General features: G+C 36.7%; 2 protein-coding genes across 8 annotated transcripts in view; one reads left to right on the plus strand and one right to left on the minus strand.

Moving 5' to 3' along the window:
• Positions 1-2,259, plus strand: part of Phyhipl (phytanoyl-CoA 2-hydroxylase interacting protein like) — a 28,489-nt gene extending 26,230 nt beyond the window's left edge. For all 4 annotated transcript variants that reach the window (XM_090346373.1, XM_090346376.1, XM_090346375.1 and 1 more), the window contains exon 5: positions 987-2,259. In XM_090346373.1, coding sequence (XP_090202499.1) covers positions 987-1,521 — 535 coding nt within the window. In that variant the 3' untranslated portion in view covers positions 1,522-2,259. The remainder of the gene's footprint in view (positions 1-986) is intronic.
• The window catches only part of Fam13c (family with sequence similarity 13 member C), a 94,262-nt gene continuing 73,731 nt past the window's right edge, over positions 2,259-22,789 (minus strand). For 2 of the 4 annotated variants that reach the window (XM_090346372.1, XM_090346370.1), the window contains exons 7-14: positions 18,388-18,598; positions 17,467-17,605; positions 12,948-13,029; positions 10,917-11,131; positions 9,099-9,194; positions 7,923-8,119; positions 5,806-5,907; positions 2,259-3,531 (exon numbers count right to left, since the gene is read on the minus strand). In XM_090346372.1, the coding sequence (XP_090202498.1) occupies positions 3,408-3,531; positions 5,806-5,907; positions 7,923-8,119; positions 9,099-9,194; positions 10,917-11,131; positions 12,948-13,029; positions 17,467-17,605; positions 18,388-18,598 (1,166 nt within the window). In that variant the 3' untranslated portion in view covers positions 2,259-3,407. Of the gene's footprint in view, positions 3,532-5,805; positions 5,908-7,922; positions 8,123-9,098; positions 9,195-10,916; positions 11,132-12,947; positions 13,030-17,466; positions 17,606-18,387; positions 18,599-22,789 lie in introns of all 4 variants that reach the window. The other 2 variants (XM_090346371.1, XM_090346368.1) reach the window with 1 other exon arrangement.

Genomic DNA, 22,789 nt, shown 5'->3' on the forward strand with positions numbered 1-22,789 from the left:
AAGTAGATTTTGTAAGAAATGAAATCGGATAGGGAAGGGGGAAAAATAAGATGAGGGGTAGGGGTGGTGGGAGGGAAATGGGGACCAAGACATGAGAGAGGGTATCAATGTTTGTGAAGTAATGTACCTTCTATCTGGTGAATATAATGTAACCCTTCTATTAATTACAATAAAATATATGAAAAAAAGAAATGATTTTCTCTTTTAGATGGGATACATAACATATGATGTCCGTTGGCTAGGTGCCTTACATTTGGTTATAAAGGATCTCGACAGCTTTTTATTTGTATTTCACTGATATCCACAATGTTTATGAGTGCCTCAGTAGTCTAGACTGCATTAGTTCATGAAGATAGATAGCTATATGATTTTGCAGTAGCCAAAGGCTTCTAAAGGTATGTGCTCTAAGTCTTAAGATAGCAGCTGCCTAAGCTGTGCAAAGGCCTATCTCCAGTTGCCCCAGGGTTGTGTTGCCTATAGCGACTATCTCCAAGTCACAGAGTATATAGGATTTGTTCCCAAGTATTCTCAGGATGAATGAGGATGATTCCTGGGCCAGGATGGGTAGTGGCTCTTATTTTCAGACTAAATTCTAGCATACCTTAAAGAAACAGTCAACATATTTACTAATATTCAGCTACTCAAGTATTTATCAATACTTTCAATCCAATTTTCTCTTCAGAAAGCCAATCATGAAAACCAATGAAAACAAATGGATATGATTTCCCTCTACTTTTCTATTCAAGAAACAGATTTTAAAGGTTTCTGGTGTCTGTAGCAGATCATCTGTACATTAGGTTCAAGGTTGGAATTTAGTCATTGTCAAAAGATGGATAATATCAAAAGATGCATTTCCTTGATATAGTAAGAGGATGATAGTTCAGACATATCACAATAGATGGCTGTCTTTTAAACTATTGAAATCAGTAAATCAGGAACTTTACCATTATTGTACTAAGTACTGGTCGTTTCTTTTCCTTTGGCAGAGAACACCACGGGAATGCTATGCAGCCCTCAGTCAAGGATAACAGTGGTAGCCATGGCTCCCCTATTAGTGGAAAACTAGAAGGCATCTTTTTCAGCTGCAGCACTGAATTCAATACTGGGAAGCCACCCCAGGATTCACCTTATGGAAGATACAGGTTTGAAATTGCAGCAGAGAAACTTTTTAACCCCAATACTAACTTATACTTTGGGGACTTCTACTGTATGTACACTGCTTACCATTATGTGATTCTTGTTATTGCCCCTGTGGGATCACCAGGAGATGAATTTTGTAAGCAGCGTCTTCCTCAACTAAATTCCAAGGATAATAAATTTTTGACCTGTACAGAAGAAGATGGGGCACTGGTTTACCACCATGCCCAGGATGTCATTTTAGAAGTCATATACACTGACCCTGTGGATCTTTCTCTGGGCACCGTGGCAGAAATTACTGGTCATCAGCTCATGAGTTTGTCTACTGCAAATGCAAAGAAAGATCCCAGCTGCAAAACCTGTAATATAAGTGTTGGACGTTAATGCCCACTTTTCTTCTTCTTACTCAGTCCCTTGTCTTTCCCTAGAAGCATTGATCCTCTGTTGTTCATTTTTATCATCAAATGTTTTCCATGAAGCATGCACATGTCACTGTCACCAAAAACTGTGACTACTTTTCAAATTTCATTCAGAACCATTTTAGTGTTTCCTATTCCCCACCCTTTCCACTACTTTCAGTGATGGAATATCCTAAGTTCTCCTTCTGACACTTTATTTGCCTAGATGCTGCAAAGTTTTTGTTTTTCCTTTATGCCAAACATAACAAACCAATTATATAGGCTGCTTTAGCAGAATACAAAATAATGGCTTATAAATGGTGTTTAAATATGCGTTCATTTTAATCTACTGAACAAATTTTGGGATAACTCCAAACCGCATGAAAAGGGTGTAATTGCAGCATGAGTTAAATCTTGAAGCCTAGAATGGTCAGCACTTCCAACTTGTTGTTTGACAGTGTTATTTATGTTATTTATATTAGCTAACAGGAAGCAACTACTGTGTTTCAACATAATAAATATAATAGAAAAATATTTTATTTGTATTGTTGTACAAAATATTTACAATCATATAGAATATATAGTTACATTTTAATAGCAATTGTATACATGTCATGAAACCATTTCCCTTATCAAAGATGTAATTTGTAAACCTCGAATAGTTGTGTATCTGTCCTGTTCCAAGTAGATGACTTCAATTAAACAAATTTATGAAGGACATTAATTACTCTGATTCATAAAAGTTATAAAATATTAGTTAAGTACAGAAAAAATACCAAGACTCTGAAATAGTCTGCTTCTGACATCAACAATATTCTCATCTAAGTGATATGAAAATGTGAGTTTCATCAACATCATGCTTAAACATTACAGAAAATAGAAATACAAACATGGTTGGTAATGAGAGAAAATATCTATCTTGTTTTCACCAAAGCAAAAATAATAAATGTCTTTTAGTATGAAATAACAAAATGATACACAAAAGTAATGAATCAAAATGTTCTGTCCTCTTTTCCAAGGTGTCATGGCAAACAATTGTCAAACCTTTCCTTTTTATACAGAATAACTGCAGTTCATGAGAAAACATCTATTTTACTTTACAAAGAATAGACCTTGGAACATTAAGAAAAATGCATATCCAAATGGAAAAATAGTTATATAATTTTAGATATAGTAAACAAAAAGATTAGCAGTAATACTATGGTCACATCAGATTATACTGTAGACACATCTATCCAAAATACCTATTTATAACTTTGATACAATATTTTAATATAAACATCTGTCAATTATAGGCAAAGATAATTCACAATATACATGCTATCAGAATGAACTTTGGTAACCAGAAATGTAAAATTTCCAAAAACAAAATAATGTGCTATTTTCATAGAAATAAAAAATTAGCAGTTACACATTCTAGAATATTTCAAGGTACTAAAAGCCTAGCAGACTTAAGAGACAAGGTAGTAGTTGTATCACTTTACAATCATTTCAAAATTTCAAAATATCTTATTACTAGCTGTTTTCCTTCCTATGTGAGATAAGAAATAGATTTTTTCTTCTTCACTGATTTCCATGTATCACCAAAAAAATAATCTTTGGACACTAAAATTCCCCTAACAAGTGATCAGGGTATGTGTCATTTACATTTATTAAAATACTAGATTTCTTGGAAATAACTATTTTCCCAAATAGCTGGATGCCCATTGAAAAATCCCTTCTCCTTGCATGTCATTATATTTACTATTCCTTCTTAAAAATAGCTAATGTACACTAAAGTGCTTCCATTTTCATTATATCGAAACTTTTTAGCAAGAATGACAGAGGAACGTAAGTTTAACTTGGATGAAAGTGATACAGAAATCATGAACTTCAAATAGTTTTGGCCACATCTTGCTTGCTAATGAGGACCTCTAATAGTCTCAGTTTAGCTTTTATGTGCTTGTATTCATAGTACTCATCTGCCATTGGTATCCTGTCCTCCTTTTGTGGACTTCTGAAAAACACAAAATATAATCTGTTGTTTATAATAAATCATCATTAAGTATGCATTTATAATCCATACATAAAAGAAGTATAGAAAAGTGCTTCTACTTTTTTTCTTTGTCTTTTTTCTCTTATTTTCACTCTCATTCCCTCTTCCCTGTCTCTAAGTGATTATGCCCAGAGAAATTGAATGTAATAGCAAATATGTGGTCCACTGCTCAGACATTCAACAACCACGAAGCAAGAGAAAAGATCTAAAGGAAAAAAAAATAGAATCTTTAAAGCATTCTTTGTCATCTTTCTATTAGTTGCCAAAATTCCATACCTATGAAGGTTGTTTATTTCCTACATGAAAAAAGTTGTTTAAAATAGCAACTGTTTAGAAAATACCACAGAAATTTTAATGTGTGAATAATTCATAAATTTATGTTAAGAGGAAATGGCTATCTTACAAGCTTCAAACATTTCCAGCTTTTCTTGCAATTATAGTACCTGTCTGCTAATGTTAAGTATAGTCCCTCTGCCTTTTTTTATTGAATCTTGAGTCTAAATTAGTTTTCTTCTGCACACTAAATATAAACTAGGACTAGACAGTACATAGATTTTAATAAATCAATAAATACACCTACCATACTACCAAGCGCCTTTACAGTTGTCTTAAAACATTTAGCAATTGAATGCTTATTTTACTTTATAGGCATTCCCAATTTAAAAAAAAAATCTTAGGGAAACAAAGTAGGCCATTATTGCCTAGCCATTCAAATGTCTTAGTTGTAGTAGCTCACTATTTTTACATGTATATGAACTGTATCACCACAAGAGGGCATACAACTTCACATATAACATAAAAGCATATCTAAAGTAGGTTTAGGTATTAAAGTTACATTGGAAGAAATACTATATGTGTAAAAAATAATAATAAAACTGTTGTCAGAAAGCATGCCAAGAAATAACTATAGATTCACTAGGCAGAAGTACTAGCGCATTAGGAACTTCACAAACTCATGAAGGTAAACTCTTGGGTTCCAACAGGTAAAAATGGAAATTTATTGTGAAAAGAATGTGTGCACATTTTAAAGTAACTCATTTCTGATTTGAAAAGCATATTTAGAATTAGGATTCTGATGAACATCTCCCCACATATTTGCCCAATGGAAATCATATCCGAAATTTGAATGTAAATCACATAGATACTCATAATACAGGAGGCAGTCCAGACAGTCACTATTACAATAAATGTTTTGTAGGAAAGGTTTCATGAATGTTTCATCAAAGAATAATACACGGAAAAAGAACACAGAGTAACTACATTTAACGCATAAAATTTCTCAATATAGTACCTTAGCTAACATCAGAAAGATAAATAAATTAGACTTGTAGGAATTAGTTGGAAAGGAAGCGTCTAAGTGAAAAACAAAGTATATTGTATTTATTCAGTTCCTCACTTAGTGTTCTACTCATTGAATACCCCAATGAGCTAAAGGGGAAACACTGCTGAGACTTAAGAAGTGAGTAGACCAAATTTAAATGTTTTAAGGTATCTTTAGAAAATAGCGCCTCTCTGTCGGGGCAGTCCTCAGGCTACTGAATCAAACCAGGTTTTAAAAAGGCAAGATACTTAGATGGAGGAGCCAGTATATCAGTGGCTTTAACCGTTATTCTCTAGAATCCCAAAGAAGAATTTGATTTCCTATCTGCTATTTAATAACTTTGTGGTTTTGGATAAGTTGTATATACTGGTATTTATGTTCTACATAATAACTGTAGTTTTCCAGATTTCCAGGAGTCAAGGCTTTTCATTTTACAAAAGTAGGTCAGAATAGCTAGGTGATATTGTCTGTCTCTTCAAAAGTAGATCATTAATTATCCTTTTGACTCTTGGCTATACATGCATGATTTTGTTGGTGGGACACTAAAAGTTAGAAGAAACTAATAGAGCATATAAGATTTGAATTGACACAGATAGAGGACCAAAACCTACAACTGAAGATTTAAGGCTATAAGATGGCTATAAATTTTACCAACTCTTAGAATAATTAGGAGCTTTTAAAAGAGATATTTAAAGGAAGAATTATTTTGTAGGTATGGAATAACTGGTGCAACTAAGAACAAAGTTGTTATATAAACAAAATACATTTTAAAGTGTTAAATTCAAGTTACATCTTATATAAAATTAGGGTATTTTAAATAGTCCTTTAAAATGATTGTTTCTGCAAAAAACATTCATTCTGAATAATATTTCTCTAGAAAACATCTTAAATAACATCTGTCTGCACACGCTTACCTTCCTGTTTGTTTAAAAAACTGTTCTTCAAATTCTCTTAGGGCTTTCCGAAGTCTTTTCTTGTCAGCCCTAGTTTCTCGGAGATGATCAAGAAGCACAGGCCTATATCAAGCAACATATATATTCATTATTACTCTGAGCATTAACACACTTGAAAGATTATATTACCTGTTCAAAAGGGGTTTTTCCCATTGAAAATTATTCTTAATGCATCAAACAAAACTCGAATATAGGAACGTCTTGTTAGCAATTACCTGGTGGAAACAGGTAATCCCTTTCATGGGAAAGGAGGAAGGACAGAGGCAAGTTAGAGTTTGTTTAAGAAATGATGAGAGTAATGGTACTATGACTAGATGAGGGGAAGGTATAGACATTTTGATGCATACACACCGGTATTTAGAAAGGGTGAATTATAAAAGTCACTATAAGGATTTCAAAAAATTTAGAAAAGAATTTAGAGAATGAAGAGAATACAAAATACCTGGAAATGAAATTGTAACCCAATCAGAATTTATAATTCCATTGCAAATTCTACTCACTTGATTATAGATCTTATATATGCTTATGGGACTCTTAAGTCTGAAATTATACATGGATATTTTCTATAAAAATATTCAAAAAATATTTCCAAAACACTCATCTTTCCAATAGTTAAGACTACCTAATTCAGAACAATCCCCTTCATAAAAAATAGAAAACAAATATTTTCTGGTTCCAGTGAGTTTTTTTTTAATCTCATCTAGTCTTTGTTATTACCGACCCCCTCTGCCTATACAATGCAAGTTAAAGAAATTTTAATAACCTGGGCTGTAATATATAATCCAAACAAGACTAAATGATCAAAAGGATGTCAGGTACCAAATAATAGTAATATGAAGAAAATCTTGCTGGGTGCAGTGGCTCATATTAAGAAAATCTTGCTTAGTACAGTGGCTCTCACCTGTAATCCTAGCTACTCAGGAGGCTGAGATATAAGGATCACAGTTCAAAGCCAGCCCAGGAACTAAAATGTCTCTGAGATGCTTCTCTCTAATTAACCACTAGAAAACCAGAAGTGACTCTCTGGTTCCAGGGGTAGGGCAGTAGTAGCCTTGAATGAAGAGCTCAGGGACAACATCCAGGCCCAGAGGTAGGGCAGTAGCCTTGAGCTGAAGAGGACAACACCTAAGCCTAGAGTTTAAGCCCCATGACTGCCAAAAAAAGAAATCTAAATTGCTCTTGATTTTGAGGAGCCAATGAATAACTCATTTAAAGCTTAAAGAAACCATGTCATTAAAATGAAACCAGCCTGGGCCTAGTGGTAGAGTGCTTGCTTAGCATGCATGAAGTCCTGGGTTCGATTTCTCAATCCCATATACTCAGAAAAAGCCAGAAGTGGTGCTATGGCTCAAGGGGCAGAGCACTAGCCTTGAGCAAAAAAAAAAAGGTACCCAAGGACAGTGCCTACGTCCTGAGTTCAAGCCCCAGGATGACAAAAAAAAATGAAACTAGCCTGGAAAAACCATTTTATTAAAATGCAGTGGGGTATAATTAAGGTTCTGACAATTGGTGAGTCCCCTGTGTTAAGTATTTTCATTGGTCATTTCTGTTGTTCACACTGTGAAGGATTAGATATGTATTAGAATCCTATTGAAAAGAGATATGATTAAAGCAAATCGAACTTTATATGTAAAACTTTACTGAGAGCTGTGGTTCCTCTCTAATTTAAGGAATAGAAAAATGGCTATCAATTTTACCAAATGCTGAAATAAAATAATTAGGGACAGATCCAATTTTGCTTTTTTTGCCAGTCCTGGGCTTAAGCTCAGGGTCTGAGCACTGTCCTTGGATTTTTCTCAAGGCTAGAGCTCTACCACTTGAGCCTCAGCACCACTTCCGGCTTTTTCTAAATATGTGGTACCAAGGAATCGAACCAGGGTCTTCGTGCATGCTAGGCAAGCACTCTACCACTAGGCCAAACTTCCAGTCCCGGGGCTACTCTCTTCTTGATACCACTTTTTAAGTGTCCAACCAATCTCCTGAACTGTTTATGTTTATATAAAGTACCCAAACCTGATGGAGTTGAGAGAGAGACGGGAGAAGGTAGTGAGGGTTTCACACCTAGGATTTACACTCACATGGTTGCCTCATGTAAATTAGACATGGAGAGAGCAGGCTGTTTTATTTCTTTCTTCTCATCAGCTAGCAGGGCCCTCACAGGCTCATTCTCACTAGCAAAGCTGAGGTGATCACCAACAGCAAGGTGAGACACTGAATCTGGTAAAGAAGGTTGCTGGTTTCCCTGTGGACAGTCTTCATCGGAGTCTTCTTCCTCCTGCTTATAACAGGCAGAATTCAATAAAGTTACTAAATGCTGGGTACCTCTGCAGAGTACAAAAACTTGAGAGAACCATAAAAGATCATGAAAACTAGTAAGATAATCCTCTAAGAAGTGGGATGGAAACAACAAAGAGCTGAAGACACACTGTATTCATAAACTACTTTGCTAACTGGCAATTCCCTTGTATAACTACTTAAAGACAATAATAAACTCTGCATAAGTCAAAAGTGCAAAGAGGAAACCATGTTTAGCTAAAATGATTACTATGTTCCTTTGTATTTGGTGATAAAAGAATACACAGACATTTAGTCTGGACTTTTCAGTATATGGTCCAGTCTGGACTGCACTAACTGGTTAATGTGTACCCTCTTACTCAGATTAGGGCTCTAGCTTTATATCAGTGGGTTTTTAGCAGATGGACTACAGACACCTTGTCACTCAGTTAGGTCCCAGAGAAAGTCACGTTCACATAGAGAGGATACTTATAAAATCCACAAACATAAGGAAGGGCTTTTTGAAGACCCAAGCAAAGTGGGATTAAGTCTTAAACCTGTTCTGGTAATTATTACAAATTTCTTGCAGGGAATTCTAAAAATCAGTTCCATTTTAAATGATGCTCCCTCAATGGAAAGCATTATTCCCTTAAAATATTTAAAAATATAAAGTGTAAATATACTTACATATTTCTGCTAACATGCTTCTTTGTACTGATACCTTTAGCAAGTGACTGTTTTGATATTAATCGAGGAGGATTTGTAGAGCTTATACTATATATTTATTTTCTTTATTAAAAGTAGCCAAACTCAATTTCAGTACTCCATATCTCTGCTCTAAAAGTATCAACTGGTATTAATGATCTAGATGGGCAAGAAGCCCACTTTATAATTTACAATCATGTGCTATCACAATATTAACTAAACATTAATGCAAAACTTCAGTGAAGATTTCAGTTGACACAATTATCATTACTTACAATGGTTGGAATAAGGGACGGTGTAGACAAAATTTGCTTGATGATTCTGTATCGATCATAGAGAGGCTTTATTAGATTCTTGTCTTGCTTAGTTGCCTGAAAAACAAAAAGATATTTTGGTTGAGATATGAAGTTTCTCTTGACAGAAAATTCATCTGTTGAAGGTTTGGTCCCCTGCTGCTGATGATGTTGGAAGGTGATTGTGTACTGAGGATAGTACCATCATCTATGGATTAATCCATTGTTGACTCCTAGCTGATTATTGGGAGGTTGGGCCTAGTCAAGTGATCTACTTAAATTTGGTGTTCTCTCCTTCCTGATTAGTATATGGTCCCCACAATGAAATTATTCTCCCTCATGCCCCAGTCAAGTGTCCAAATTGATCCAAAATAAACTTTCCTCCTCTAAGTTCTCATTCTCAGGCATTTTGTCACAGTGACAAAAAGTGACTAAGGGTGATGATAGGCATCTCCTTTTATTGTCACATGATTACATAACTACTACCCATTTTCCATATACAAGTAAGTTGTATCTCTCATCATTCACTTTCCAAGTGCATGTTATGAGAGGGGCTAGTCAAACACTGAGTCATATTCTTCTTTTGCCAGCCCTAACTCGCCCTTCTCTATTCTGGCTAATGTGTTAGAACTTGGGTATTAGTCCTAATAGTTAGGACTTGGATATTAGCCAAGATACTACTATGGTTACAGTCAATGTACTTGTAAAATACAGAATGACCAAGAAGCACTAAAGGATAGGAAACTCCAGATGTAGTACCTAATTATGAATATGCAGAACATACCCAATGACATTTAAACAGTCTACTTGCAGACCTCAATTTCTAATGAAAAACATTAACTCAGTACAACATGAATCTTTTGGAAGTTGGTACATGTTATCACCTTATTAAGGTCAATAGATAAGGCGATCATCATATAAATTTCATCATGAAGTTAAATGTGCTCATTTTTTCATATTTCTAGCTGCCCCTTCTCTTGGCAAACATGTACTCCATACTATCTACAATGTACTGACACTAGGGGATTTGTAAGAAGTTCAAAGCTTAGGGTCAAGAAGCAATCTATAGAATAGTTAGAGCTATCTCCGAGCAGCTGCAATTCTCAGGAGCTGAAAGGCAGCCATACCATGATTAGAGTTGATAAAGGACTACAGAATATCTTCTCTGCTAGAAGTAAATGAAACTATAAGCAGGAAATATTTGTCAAATAAACACTAATCATTACTCTTGGTAAAAAATACATGTTTTCTTTAACTTCCACGCTCCTTCGTTCTAATGTTTCATTGACAACTCTACTGATTCATAGAGATTTCAAAACTAAGATGGCTAAACTAGAAATCTTAAATCCCAACCCAACAGGGCCCAGGAAACCATGCCTCTCTATTCTTATGTAGCTTTAAAACCAGTTTACTTACTATTTATGGTCCATGTCTACTTTCTTATATTTTAACATACAGACCAGGAGATTATAATTGAAGCTCTTCCCTTTCAGACAGTGATATTTATTCCTTAGTATTGAATTAATTTGCTTATTTGAGATAGAAATGGCCATAAAATATCCTTATGTCTTTATAGTAATTTCCTATCAGCATATAGCCTTATAACCTCCAGAAAAAGATGACTAATCTCAACACCCTTACGTAGGCCATGGCCAGGAACTCATCAGACTGAAATTTTGGAGTCAATCTCCTAAACATGTTTCTATGTCTGCAGAGCATTCTAACAAAATGGTCTCAAGCATGATCTTTCTGGTACTGTGCAGACAGTTGGGCCCCCTACAATGATACGGTGTAAGATACCTTAGAATCTTCATGGGAAGGAAGTAGGTCTCTTTTCTCCTTCGGACCTGTCAACATAATATCTGAAATCTCTTCTCCAGAGGAGCCTGGCTCAGGGCCTGCAGCTTCTGGCTTTCCTTCATTTTCGGTTGAGACTGTGGCTTGTTCACAGGACAGGTTTCTAGTTGGGCCTTTGGGAGCATTCCCTTGTTCTTCTGACAGCTTCAGCTTTAGTTCTATGAGAAATTCCATGAATTACCATAAGCTAGATGGAATCACTGCACCTAATGATAACAAGGACCCTTTCAAGGATGTTTCTCTGGTGCTAAATAGTTAGAAATGAACGATGCCCTTGATTGCTTCCTATGGGACAAGCGCAGCCTCAGCCAAAATCATAAATGCTTGATCCCAGTTTCTAGCCTCAAAACTCTCGAGGCTAGAATCTCATAGAGGCAATGGATCATGTGTAACAATAACTGTTTTAGATCTCAGTGGAACCATACTGGAGGAAGACCAGTGGTGTCTGACCCAGAATTTCTACCTGTTACCTATTTTAGTATATGAAATTCTATATTCAACAGTTCAATGATGTAAGCTTTGAATGGTGTGTGTTTAGCAAGACCTGCTGTGGAAATGCAAATACTTCTGGAAGGTGTACACATACTCCTAAGGAACTCAGAGGGCATAAGAAAGGGGATTTGAGAATGTTAGCCTCATTTTGTCAAATTTTTAAAAACCAGGAAACACCATATTACAATGTGACTTCATATAAACCTAAACAAAAAAGAAAGCAAGCCCCATCTGGGACTGACTAGGGAACTACATTCCAGACTCATGAGTAAAGCCATTAACATTGATTTCTCCACTACATTGCTCATTTTCATTGGCTTTAGACCACAGCTTACCTTTAAACACTGAATATTTTATTATTACTATTTCATCATTATAATTCAATAGCACTGAAGTAGTATTCCCTCCTAGTGCTTAATCACTACCCTTCAGAAATTCAGAAAGAAACTCCCATGTCTAAAACTATTAGTATACATTAAGATGTGTGTGTGTGTGTGTGTGTGTGTGTGTGTGTGTGTGTGTGCTGGATCTGGGACTTGAACTAGGATTAAAAGCATGAGCCACCAATGCCTGATTGATCATTTTTTTATAAGTGGATTTTAAAGTTACTTGATATGCTACCTTCTCCAGAAAGGGACATGGAAAGAAGAGCAGTGAACTGAGAAGCAGAAGAACTGCATCAAACTATATAACATTTCTTTTTGGGCATAAAAATTCTCATTTGTGTGGTAGGATACAGTGAGTAAATGATATCTCAAACCCCTTTGGTGTTCCACATCTAGCAATCCAATGACCAAGGGAATTGTTCTACTTAAGAGGCTGTGGAGTCTCATCTCTTCATAAAGGGGTTTGTCACGTGAGGCTTTAAAATAAAGGAAATCCTGGGACCTCTTTTTTTTGCCAGTCCTGGGCTTAAGCTCAGGGCCTGAGGACTGTCCTTGGATTTTTCTCAAGGCTAGAACTCTATCAGTTGAGCCTCAGCACCACTTATGGCTTTTTCTAAGTATGTGGTACCAAGGAATAGAACCCGGGTCTTCGTGCATGCTAGACAAGCACTCTACCACTAGGCCAAACTCCCGGCCCCAGGACCTCTTTTTATATCAAAAGGTCCTCCAATAGCCAGGTGTGGTGGCTCACACCTGTAATCCTAGCTACTCAGGAGTCTGAGATCTGAGGATCGAGGTTCAAAGTTAACCCAGGCACTAAAAAGTCTGTGAGACTTATTTCCAATTAACCACCAGAAAATAGAAATGGTGCTGTGGCTCAAGGGGTAGGGCAGTAGCCTTAAGCTGAAGAACTCAGGGACAGAGCCCAGACCTGGAGTTCAAGTCCCATGACTGTCAAGAAAAAGGGGGGTGGACTTCCAGTCTATGCAGGAAACTCAAATCTAGAAAACATGGGAGGAAATGAATCAAAACTGCCCTGGAGCACATTATCCTTTAACTGCTTTTCTGGGGAAAGAGACCTTTGGCTGACATTTACCTTTGAGCTGTTTTCGACCTTTAGCCAAGTCGTTCATCCATTTCAGGACTTCAGGATTAGAAGTCTTGTCACCATGGGAAGGCTACCAAAGGAAGGCAAAATGGGAAAGAGAGGAAAAAAAGGTAGGGGGAGAACAAAGGAAAAACAAAATTTTAAATAGCCCAAATACAAATATAGTCCAGGAACAAACAGAACTGGTAGAAATGTGAAACCTGAGCTGACAATTTCTTCAGGAAAATGAGCAACGATTCTTGACTTCTTCCACTATTTGATCCTTAAGACCGGCATTATTTCTAACCATGCATGGTTACTCCAAATTTTATATAGTCCTAATCGTGCTAGGGTACCCACACCCCATAGCTTATTGCTAAGCCATTGTATATAGCAGCGTAGACAACACTGATAATATCTTGCCTGTGGCTTACATATGTGGTTTAGGATGATAAGCTACTGGAGAATAATAACTGTGAGGTGTAATTTCTCAAACCAAAGGAGACCTCGTCCCTAAAACATGACAATTTTTGTCTGTCATAGAGATAGATTTCTAATCCTCTTTTTATAGACTCAAGATCTTATACAAGGGACAAGCATTAATGTGAAATTTAATCACATATATGTGACCTTTGGCAGATTATTTAGCTTCTCTGAGCTTCATAGTCTTATTTACTAAATGAGGATTATAACATTACCTTCCTTGTACATTTCCTGTGATGGGCTGATTGGTAAAACATTGACAACAGTTGCAGGTGCATGCTAAAGACTAAAAATGTTACCTAGAAATATAAATACTAGTTGTACTAGTAGTAGTATTACTACTATTAATACAGGTTTTATTTTTACTAGCAGAGGTATTGATAGCAGTAGTGTTTCCAGGAGGATACCACAAATATACATTGAGGGGATTTGAGTCCTCAAGAAGCTATTCACACCTCAAATGTGGTGATAATATCTGACTTTAAAAAATTACCAGTAATTAGAAAATTACCAGTAATTTCACTTAGCTTCTGAGACACTAGCAAAGTGATATACTAGGAAGGAAAGAAGGGTACCAATTACAATGACTGTCCACCTCATAGATCAGCAAGAGCATTCATAAATAAGCCAAAGCCATCATGACAGCTTAAATGCAGACTAAAGAAGATGAATGGGCACTTTAATGGGTACAGGGAAGAAGCAATGCACAAATGACATGGTCGCAAATATACAGTGTGAAATATGTATTGTTAATGACCAAGCCTTAGGACTCTGTCATGGTTCGATTGGGATCCACAAAGTCCATGCCACAATGAGAGAGAGGCACAGGAAGATGGAAAACACATTCTTTCCAAATTCAGACAAAGAAAAACAATACACATATGGCACAATCATAAAACATAGATGGGATTAGGAATGTTCATTATGAAACACATAGTGTAAAATTGTTCTAGAGTGGTATAAAATCACACCATCTTGATTTTAAAATCAAGATGGAAAAGAAATGAAAGAAAAATGATATTTAAGCTCCCTTAGGAAAGAAATAAGAAATTGGTTTCGTGATGAAGCTTTGGTTTCAGGACCATGGACAACAACAAATGGGTCACAACCTATCTCTGGTCTGGTCCTACCTGTCTAAGGTCTAGAATGGTACGTTGTTCTATTGGCTGGTATAGAATATACTACTTTGCCTATGAGTAGCAGTTTGACTGTATGGACAGTCAATATTTTACCTTTGTTTCTTAGGATACTCAAGAGACTTCCTTGTTGATCAGTACCTTCCCCAATCTGCCCTATGCTGCTAATTCTTTGAAATACAGTTTTCATCATTGTACATAGGACATAAGGGAAATACAAGGCTAAATTTCAGACAAAGTAAATTAAAGCCTGGAATCCGTTTTAGAAATTTAAAAAAATGTACTTTTCTCAGAAGAGCTTTTCAAAGAAGTCAGTCAAGCTAACATGAAGGTAGCCTTAAAATTACATGGATGGTGTGCTCAAATGACATTATTGAAAATATGATTGGGTAGATCAGTAGTCTATAAAATCTGGTACACAAGACACATTATAAAGGATTACGGATTGGAATGCAAAGGCCTGAATTGTTATTTTGACTAGATTCTTTGCTGTGTGATTCTGGGAAAACCATTTCCTCTCTCTGGGCCTCAGTTTCATCATTCATTTGAATGAAAGAAGACTGGCATGACCCTTCCAATTCTGACATTTTTTTCTGATTCCACTGAAAACAGCCACATGGCTGAAGTCTTTTTCTGTGCTCGTGAACAAATGAACAAAGTTGTAGAGAATGGCACCATTTTCAGTAGGGGTATATAAAATGGTTATATTCAACAGAGATAGGAAGATATATATTACCTACAAGCATAAGAAAAGCACAGAAGCCCAACAGGAGCTTGTATCCAATAATTAGCAGTGAGGACTATTAATTCCATAGTCAGATTTCCAGGAAGAGGAGCCTTTCAAAGAACAAATAATTAAATCACAGTGACAAGTTAAACTTCTTATATACAACCAGGACCCTAACAGAAGAGCCTGGGGAAGTCCTATTTCCTGGAATACATAAGGCTCTGATTACATCAAAGGCTGATAGATGCACTGAAGAAGTAGCAAACACAAGCCTCCCCCAACACCTTAATAGTCCCGCATCTATCCTTCTGGTTCTGTATTTAAGTAAGGATTGTCTGTTCCAATTTTAAACCTCAAGACAAAGACATTAGGAGAATTCTCTTACAAAACAGGCACTTCTGGGTGGCTGTTGTCATAATGTCATAAGCGTTACACATGCCTCTTTATGTAATACCCTGAAACTTGTCACTACAGATATCAACCTCACTTGATGGACAACCAGACTCAGAACAGAATTAAATCCAAAGGCACAAAGTCCTTAAATGCATGTGTATTTAGATTTACGATCACAATAGTCTGACTCAAGACTTCTGACTTCTAGGTCAGAAGTGTTAACAAGGAATGGACAAGTCATAAGTCTTCACTGGGCTTCAGATCCTTTTATCTGTAAAGGAAAGCCTAGACTACTATGTATGGAGTCCCCAAAAGACAATGTGTTGCTGTGACAATCTGACTCTGGAAAAGAGAGAAATCTTAAATATCCTGGATAAAATTGTGTTGAAAGCCAATCTGATTATTTTTCCATTTTGCAAAATTAGAAGCCACACCTCAGGACTGTTTTGTGTGTATGTGTGTGAAATTATGTTTGCATAGGACAGGAAGAATGGAGGAGTGGAATATTATCAACTCTTAGTTTCCCTCTGGAATTTTTCACACTCACAGGAAACTTCTCTTTGCCAATCAAGTGCCTAGTGAGCCTTTAAATATTTCAAGATACATGGGAGATTGTTCCCTGTTCTCTAATAACCAGCTATCCTAAGCCTTCTGCCAAAGATCCAGTATCTTTGAGCAATTATATGTGAATATGATTTTTCTTTATGTTGTAGTCATCACCAAAAAAATGGAAGTAGCTTTGGCCATCAAGACACTTACCTATGACTACTGTGTCTTGTGTGAGGAAAGATAAAGCTCCTGTTTGCAGTGCAGAACCAGCACAAAGACTAATGTCTGGTGAGAAATAATGGAAATAATGGTACAAATGTTCTTCTGAATGCAATGAACAGTGGTCATTTGAGAATCTTTCATTGAGAAAGTGCTTCAATGGCAAGCTAATACTCCCTCCATACACTCCATAACAAGACTTCTGCTTATTATGTCCTTAATAGGTTCTTACCAAAATGCAGATGAAAGACATTAAGATAAAAACATAAAACCAGAATTCAAAAGCTTTCCAAATTTGGATCCTAGTGTTTATAGGGTTTCTCAGGAGGAGAATAGGAGAGGGGTGGACAAAGGGAAAGGGTTTATCTAAAATTTCAGAAATATACTAAGTGATCATTAGAAAATATATTAACAAATATCAATCACCATCATTTGAAAACAAGACAAATTTAGGATGATGGCAAATTATGATAACTCCCAAACCAAGAGAAGCAAAGGCTACCAGATTTCCCTCCTTTTGTGGTAAATAGGATACACCTATAAATTTGTAAGTAAACATGGTGGTATGCCAGTGGTAAAAAAGGAACTATCTGAAGTATAATAGACTCTGTAGAGAGCTCAAATAATATTCTTTTCTAGTCCAATCCCAACAAAATCAGCACTAGGAGAGGGGTATATGAAAGGGGATTAGGTCAAGGGGAAAAGGGTAGACAAATGAAGGGGGAAGTTGGGGAGAATGCAGTCAAGAATTCACTCTATGTACCACAAAATTAAGAAATGGGAAGGTATAATTCAAAGGGGGGGGGTGAGGAGGTTGAAGGGTGATACTGATCAAGATGCACTGTGTTCAAAATTGTTTTGTTAAATGGTATTTTCTTTGTACAACTGTTTAAAGATAATTTTAAGTACCCAGGGTTTTTGGTTTTTTTTGGCGGGGGGTTGCAATTAACTTTCCACTGTCCATAAAAGGAGATACAGGAAAATCCTTAATCCACTCTCTGACACAATGTAGATTCCTTACCCGGTATTTCTTTTCTTGTTCAAATTTTTCTTCAAATTTCCGGATTTTCCTCTTGAGGCTCTGGATGTGCTTGGTGAGCTGGGTAATGGTCTGTGGCTCTTTGCCATCACCACAGCTGCACCGGGAAGAACTTCTGGGCCTGCCATGATTGCACAGGAGAAAGGACATTAACAACAGTGGACTTCTAGTAAACACTGCTGCCTGGTCTACAAATGAAGATGATCACAACCATCCAAAGTACAGCTCTGACAGTTGTTCCAGGCCAGGTAATCAGATACTTTGGTATTGACATGTCAAAATACTAATCCAAAAATGAAACTTCTCAAAACTCAAGAGTGGCCAATGTAACTCAGAAGAGACAGTCCTACTGAGGCATTATCTCCAATGAAATACACAAGCCACACCTACAGATATCTTCAAGGATTTAAAAGAGTGGTTCACCACACTTGACATAATATACTGGAAAGGTTTTCTCCAGAAAATGTGTACTTTCTTTATAACTGGCATAATTTACATGCAATATCAATAGTTCAGGTATGGATAAATTGAGCAAGAGCATCATGAGTTATGAGGGAGAAACTAAAGACTCCCTGAGCCTATATGGGAACAAGAGATTCTCAGTTATATTACATATCAGAATTTGTGTTATCTTGACAAAGCACACATCAATTTGATTTTAATCTTGATCTCTAGAGCCTGAAATGTAGACAATTCAATTCAAATATGGAGAAAGATAGCTCTATCCATCTAATGGGGGGAGAGGTATGTTATGACAACTTTTTAAGAATCCTAGAAATTAAAGTCGACAATTCTACTCCTAATCCAGCCACTGATGCCACTCTTAGACACAGAAAGAATTGTGAGCTTATGATTGTATTTGAAAAACTATAAAACAGAAATGACATAAGAGGGTTTTCTTACATCATAAACTGCTGAGTACTGGGTGGAGATGGAGCTGACTCTGGGTCTAAGTTGAATCTCTGGCTTTGGCTGAAGATGGAGCATCGTGGTGACAGCAGAGGGTTGTCACCATCCGTGATATGATAGAGCAGCCTGCTGGTCCCCAAAGACTGGAGATCTTCTGCTGCACTATCTGCCTCATTCTGCCCATCTTTGTGAGCTGATATAGGATCTGAGGAAACAAGATAAATCATCATGGTTTAGAAGTAGCATAGGGCTTAAGACTGTCGTGTTCCTAAATAAAGACCATAAACATTCATTATAATGGCTTGCTTCCTTGTCATTTCTTCCATTGAGGGATATGAAAAGCATTCAAAATACTGTCATATTTGTCTTCAAAGAACCTGGATAGGAAATAGAACAAAGCCACCGATAAAGAAAATGCAAACAAGTTATTTTAATTTCAGTTTTTTACTCATCAGAGCTCCAAACTACAAAAAAGTTTAATATTATTTTATATGTTTTAGAGTATATTTTGCAAAGCATTAGAGCAAATTAAAAAAATTAAATGGAGCTGGTACAAAAGATAATAGATTTTGAAGAACCAAAGGGATACCAGACTTGCTATTGGAGAGGGAGATAAGAGGGGGAAAGAAGTCAGAAAACAGGGAGGGGAAGAAAGGATATCCTCAAAGAAAAAATTATGCAACAGCTTATATTCAGAATATGCTAAAGGAGAACCACATTTCAAAACACAGCAGTCATGATTCCATTTTATACAAAGAAGTTTACATTCATGTATATCAACAAATGCACTAAAAGACTGAAGGGGTTACATAATAATCACACATCTCATAGGATTAGTAATTATTGAATTTACTTCTGGAAATTTTTATATGACATTTTATTTTGAACAAATGTTGGTGAAAACAAAATTTGCTCCAAACTATTGTCAACTGCCAAATCTATTCCTAAATTCTCACCACCATCATAATCCATGTTTTAAATTAGTTCATCAACCTGGCCCCAGCCAGTCCAAGAGGAGAAGAGCCTGTGCTATGGAGAGGAAGGGTACACATAAAAGGATGCAGCCTATCAGCAGATCGTTAAAACAGAGAGTTAAGTTAGTCTGCCTATAGTTTCTCTTAGCAGAGTTATTCCAAATCTAGCCCAAACTCCTCTGTTTAGCCTAGAAGACAAGCCAGGACAAATCAAGGTTTCCTCAAATGTCTATTTCTCCAAGGAAGAGTAGGAAACTAAGTTTTCTGGGTGAATAAGCAGAATCAAAATACTGACAATCCACATTTCCAAAGAAATATTTATCACAATTTGGTACTGGATGAATCTTAATCTGATTTAGGATGGCTCCTTGTTCTTCAGAGCCTGAAATGCAATTTGTATTGTGTAACATCAAAGATCTGATTAGGATCTCATTTGTTTGGCTTCTCTCCTAGTGGGCTGTAGTCTGGGGGAGGAGGGTAGATAATCTTGCTGTTGTGCCTTTGAAACCAACCAATAACACTTCCATCAGTGGCAAAGGTTGGTTTGGGCAGTTAGAGCCAGGTGAATGGCAGAGGCTATGCCAAATTTTGGCAGGAGCCCACAGGAATAATAGAAATGACTTAATAACAACTCAAGGTAGAAAATAACAATCACCTTCAAAATCCACCAAGAGATATACAGGTTCCCACAGTACCTTTCATTTATACCGTTAGGTTCTAGGAAGAAATATATTGTAGTCATGTTCCCTATTTTATATCTTTTGGTGAGCATAATGGAGAAGAAAATAATCTTAGGTAATCATCTGGTTCTAGATCATTACAATGGGGAAGGTCTGAGAATTCAGGAACTAAAATTAACACAGGTCACGTGTTGCTGTTTTATAACATCCAAATGGAACCACATGACTGTGATGACAGAAACTCAGTTTCTGAAGTCCATTGAGTCCTAGCACATGCATGTGTAGAATCCAAGATCACTAGGCATGCCTTTTGTGAACTGTATTGCCATAGTCGTTTGAAGCCGCATTTATATGGCATCTGTTTTCTGTGGGTGCTTGAATAAATTTACTAGTACTGCCTAATTAACATCCTACCCTTGCTTCCTTCCAATTCACTACTGAAGGAAACTGGGAGCTAGAAAGATCCCAAACAACCAATTGGAAAAGCAACAGAGTCAAGAACTGGTAATTTGGTAAAGCCTCAGTTCTTTGTTCAAAGTTACCATTTGAGCTGAGAAGTTTAATTAAATCAACTGACATGTGTACATTTGGGTTGACAAAATCATTGAGCTTTTTGCTTAGAAGAGGCCAATGTGGGCTCCGAGCCAGTGCTGCTGTCATCCTGGGAACAGAGCCCAAGCCACCACTTCCACACTCCGTTAGCTGACAGGGAAAAGTGTACAGCAATATTAAACATTGGTGGCTTATGATGGTTCCCAGGGCGGGCACATTACCCTTTGAAGCAAAAGGTAGCTTTCCAGGCCCTCTGGGTATGATCTATATAGGAAGGGGTTTAGGAGTCAAGGTCTCTAATACCTAGATGGTCTGTGGGGCCTCCATCTTCCAACTTCTTTGTTTGGAATGTCATACAGATAGGCCTATGACAAGAAAAATAGAATCCACTGTACACCTTGTGCCTGTAATTAACAAAACACGTACACATCAGCTAAGATTAGATCTCATGATAAATGCTATTAAGAATTTTTAAAAATTCCTCTCTATATTTCCTAAATTTTCTGTACTAAATATATTCTAACTAGAAAGAAAAGAAAATAAGCTTTGCATTGGTGGGTCACGCCTGAAATCCTAGCTACTCAGGAGGTTGAGATCTGAGGATCACAGTTCCAAGCCAGCCTGAGCAGGAAAGAAAGTGAGATTTTTATCTCTAATTAACCACCAGAAAGTCAAAAGTGGTGCTGTGGTACAAAGTGATAGCTAACCTTGAGCTGAAAAACTCAAGAATATCACCCAGGCCCTAAGTTCAAGACTCATGAAGAGCAAAATAAAAAGAAAGAAAGAAAAATGAATTTAATCATGAAAATGGCCTTACTGCCAAAAGCAATCTATGATTCAATGCAACACCCTACATCAAAATCCCAAGATATACTTCACAGAAATAGAAAAATAAACACTAAAGTTTCATATGGAATCATTAAAGACCCTAAATAGTCAAGGTGATTTTGAGTTAAAAAAAAAAAGCAATGCTGGAGGTAGCACAGTACCACATCTGAAATTATAATACAGAGCCACATTAAGAAAAGCAGCATGCAACTGGGCACTGGTGGCTGATGCCTGTAATCTTAGCTACTCAGGAGGCTGAAATCTGAGGATGAACGTTCAAAGACAGCTAGGGAAAGGAAAGTCTGTGAGATCTCCAATTAACCACCAGAAGTGGCACATGGCTCAAAGTGGTAGAGCACTAGCCTTGAGCAAAAGTGTTCAGGGATAGTACCCAGACCCCAAGTTCAAGCCCCATGATTGACAAAAAAAAAGTAGCATGGTACTGGCATAAATACACACACCAATGGAACTGATTAGAAAACTCAGAACTCAGCCTCTTGTTTTTAACAAAAGAGCCCTAAACATTTGCCACTTCAACAGATAGTGCTAGGAAAATTGCATATTTACATTCAGAAGACAGACTGAAACTAGATCCCCATCTCTCATGCTATACTAATGGCAACTCAAAGTAGATCAAGGATCTTAATAGAAAACCTGAAACTTTGAACTTACTAGTGAAAACACAAGAACAAATTAGCATAGGCAACAACTTCCTAAATAAATCTTGAATAGCTGAGCAAATAAGAGAATTGACAAATAGGATTGCATCAAACTAAAAGGTTTCTGCATAGCAAACACTCACTAGGATATTATATATGTATGATAGTTTGTGTGTGTATATATAAACACATTTTGTAATTGTAGGAATGCTTGAGGAGAATTAGAAAGGAGGGGGAGAAAGGAAATATTGGAGCGTGAACAATATCAAACTCTATTTCATCTGTGTATGAGAGAGCAAACTGAAACTCATTGGAGCTGTTCAATAATGGGTAGCAGGTTGGGGAAAGTGAGCACAGATGAGAGAGTCAATCTGATCAAAGTACAGTATATGCATTTGTGGGACACCATAGTGAAGCCCCTTTGAACAATTAACATGGACCTAACAAAAATGAATGTTAGGAAGGTGAAACATGCTGAGTACTGGTAGCTCATGCCTGTAATTCTGGCTACTCAAGAGGCTGATACAAGCTTTTGGAAGCTAGTCTGGGCAGGAAAATCTGTGAGGTTCTAACCCTCAATAAAAGGCAGAAGTGGTGCTTTGACTCAAGTGGTAGAGTGTTAGCCATGAACAAAAGAAGCTTGGGGTAGTACCAAAGCCCTGAGTTCAAGCCCTAGGACTAACATCAAAAGAAAAAAATGGTG

This window comes from Megascapheus bottae, chromosome 15 (genome assembly GCF_031878675.1).
Source record: "Megascapheus bottae isolate mThoBot1 chromosome 15, mThoBot2.hap1, whole genome shotgun sequence".
NCBI lineage: Eukaryota > Metazoa > Chordata > Mammalia > Rodentia > Geomyidae > Megascapheus > Megascapheus bottae.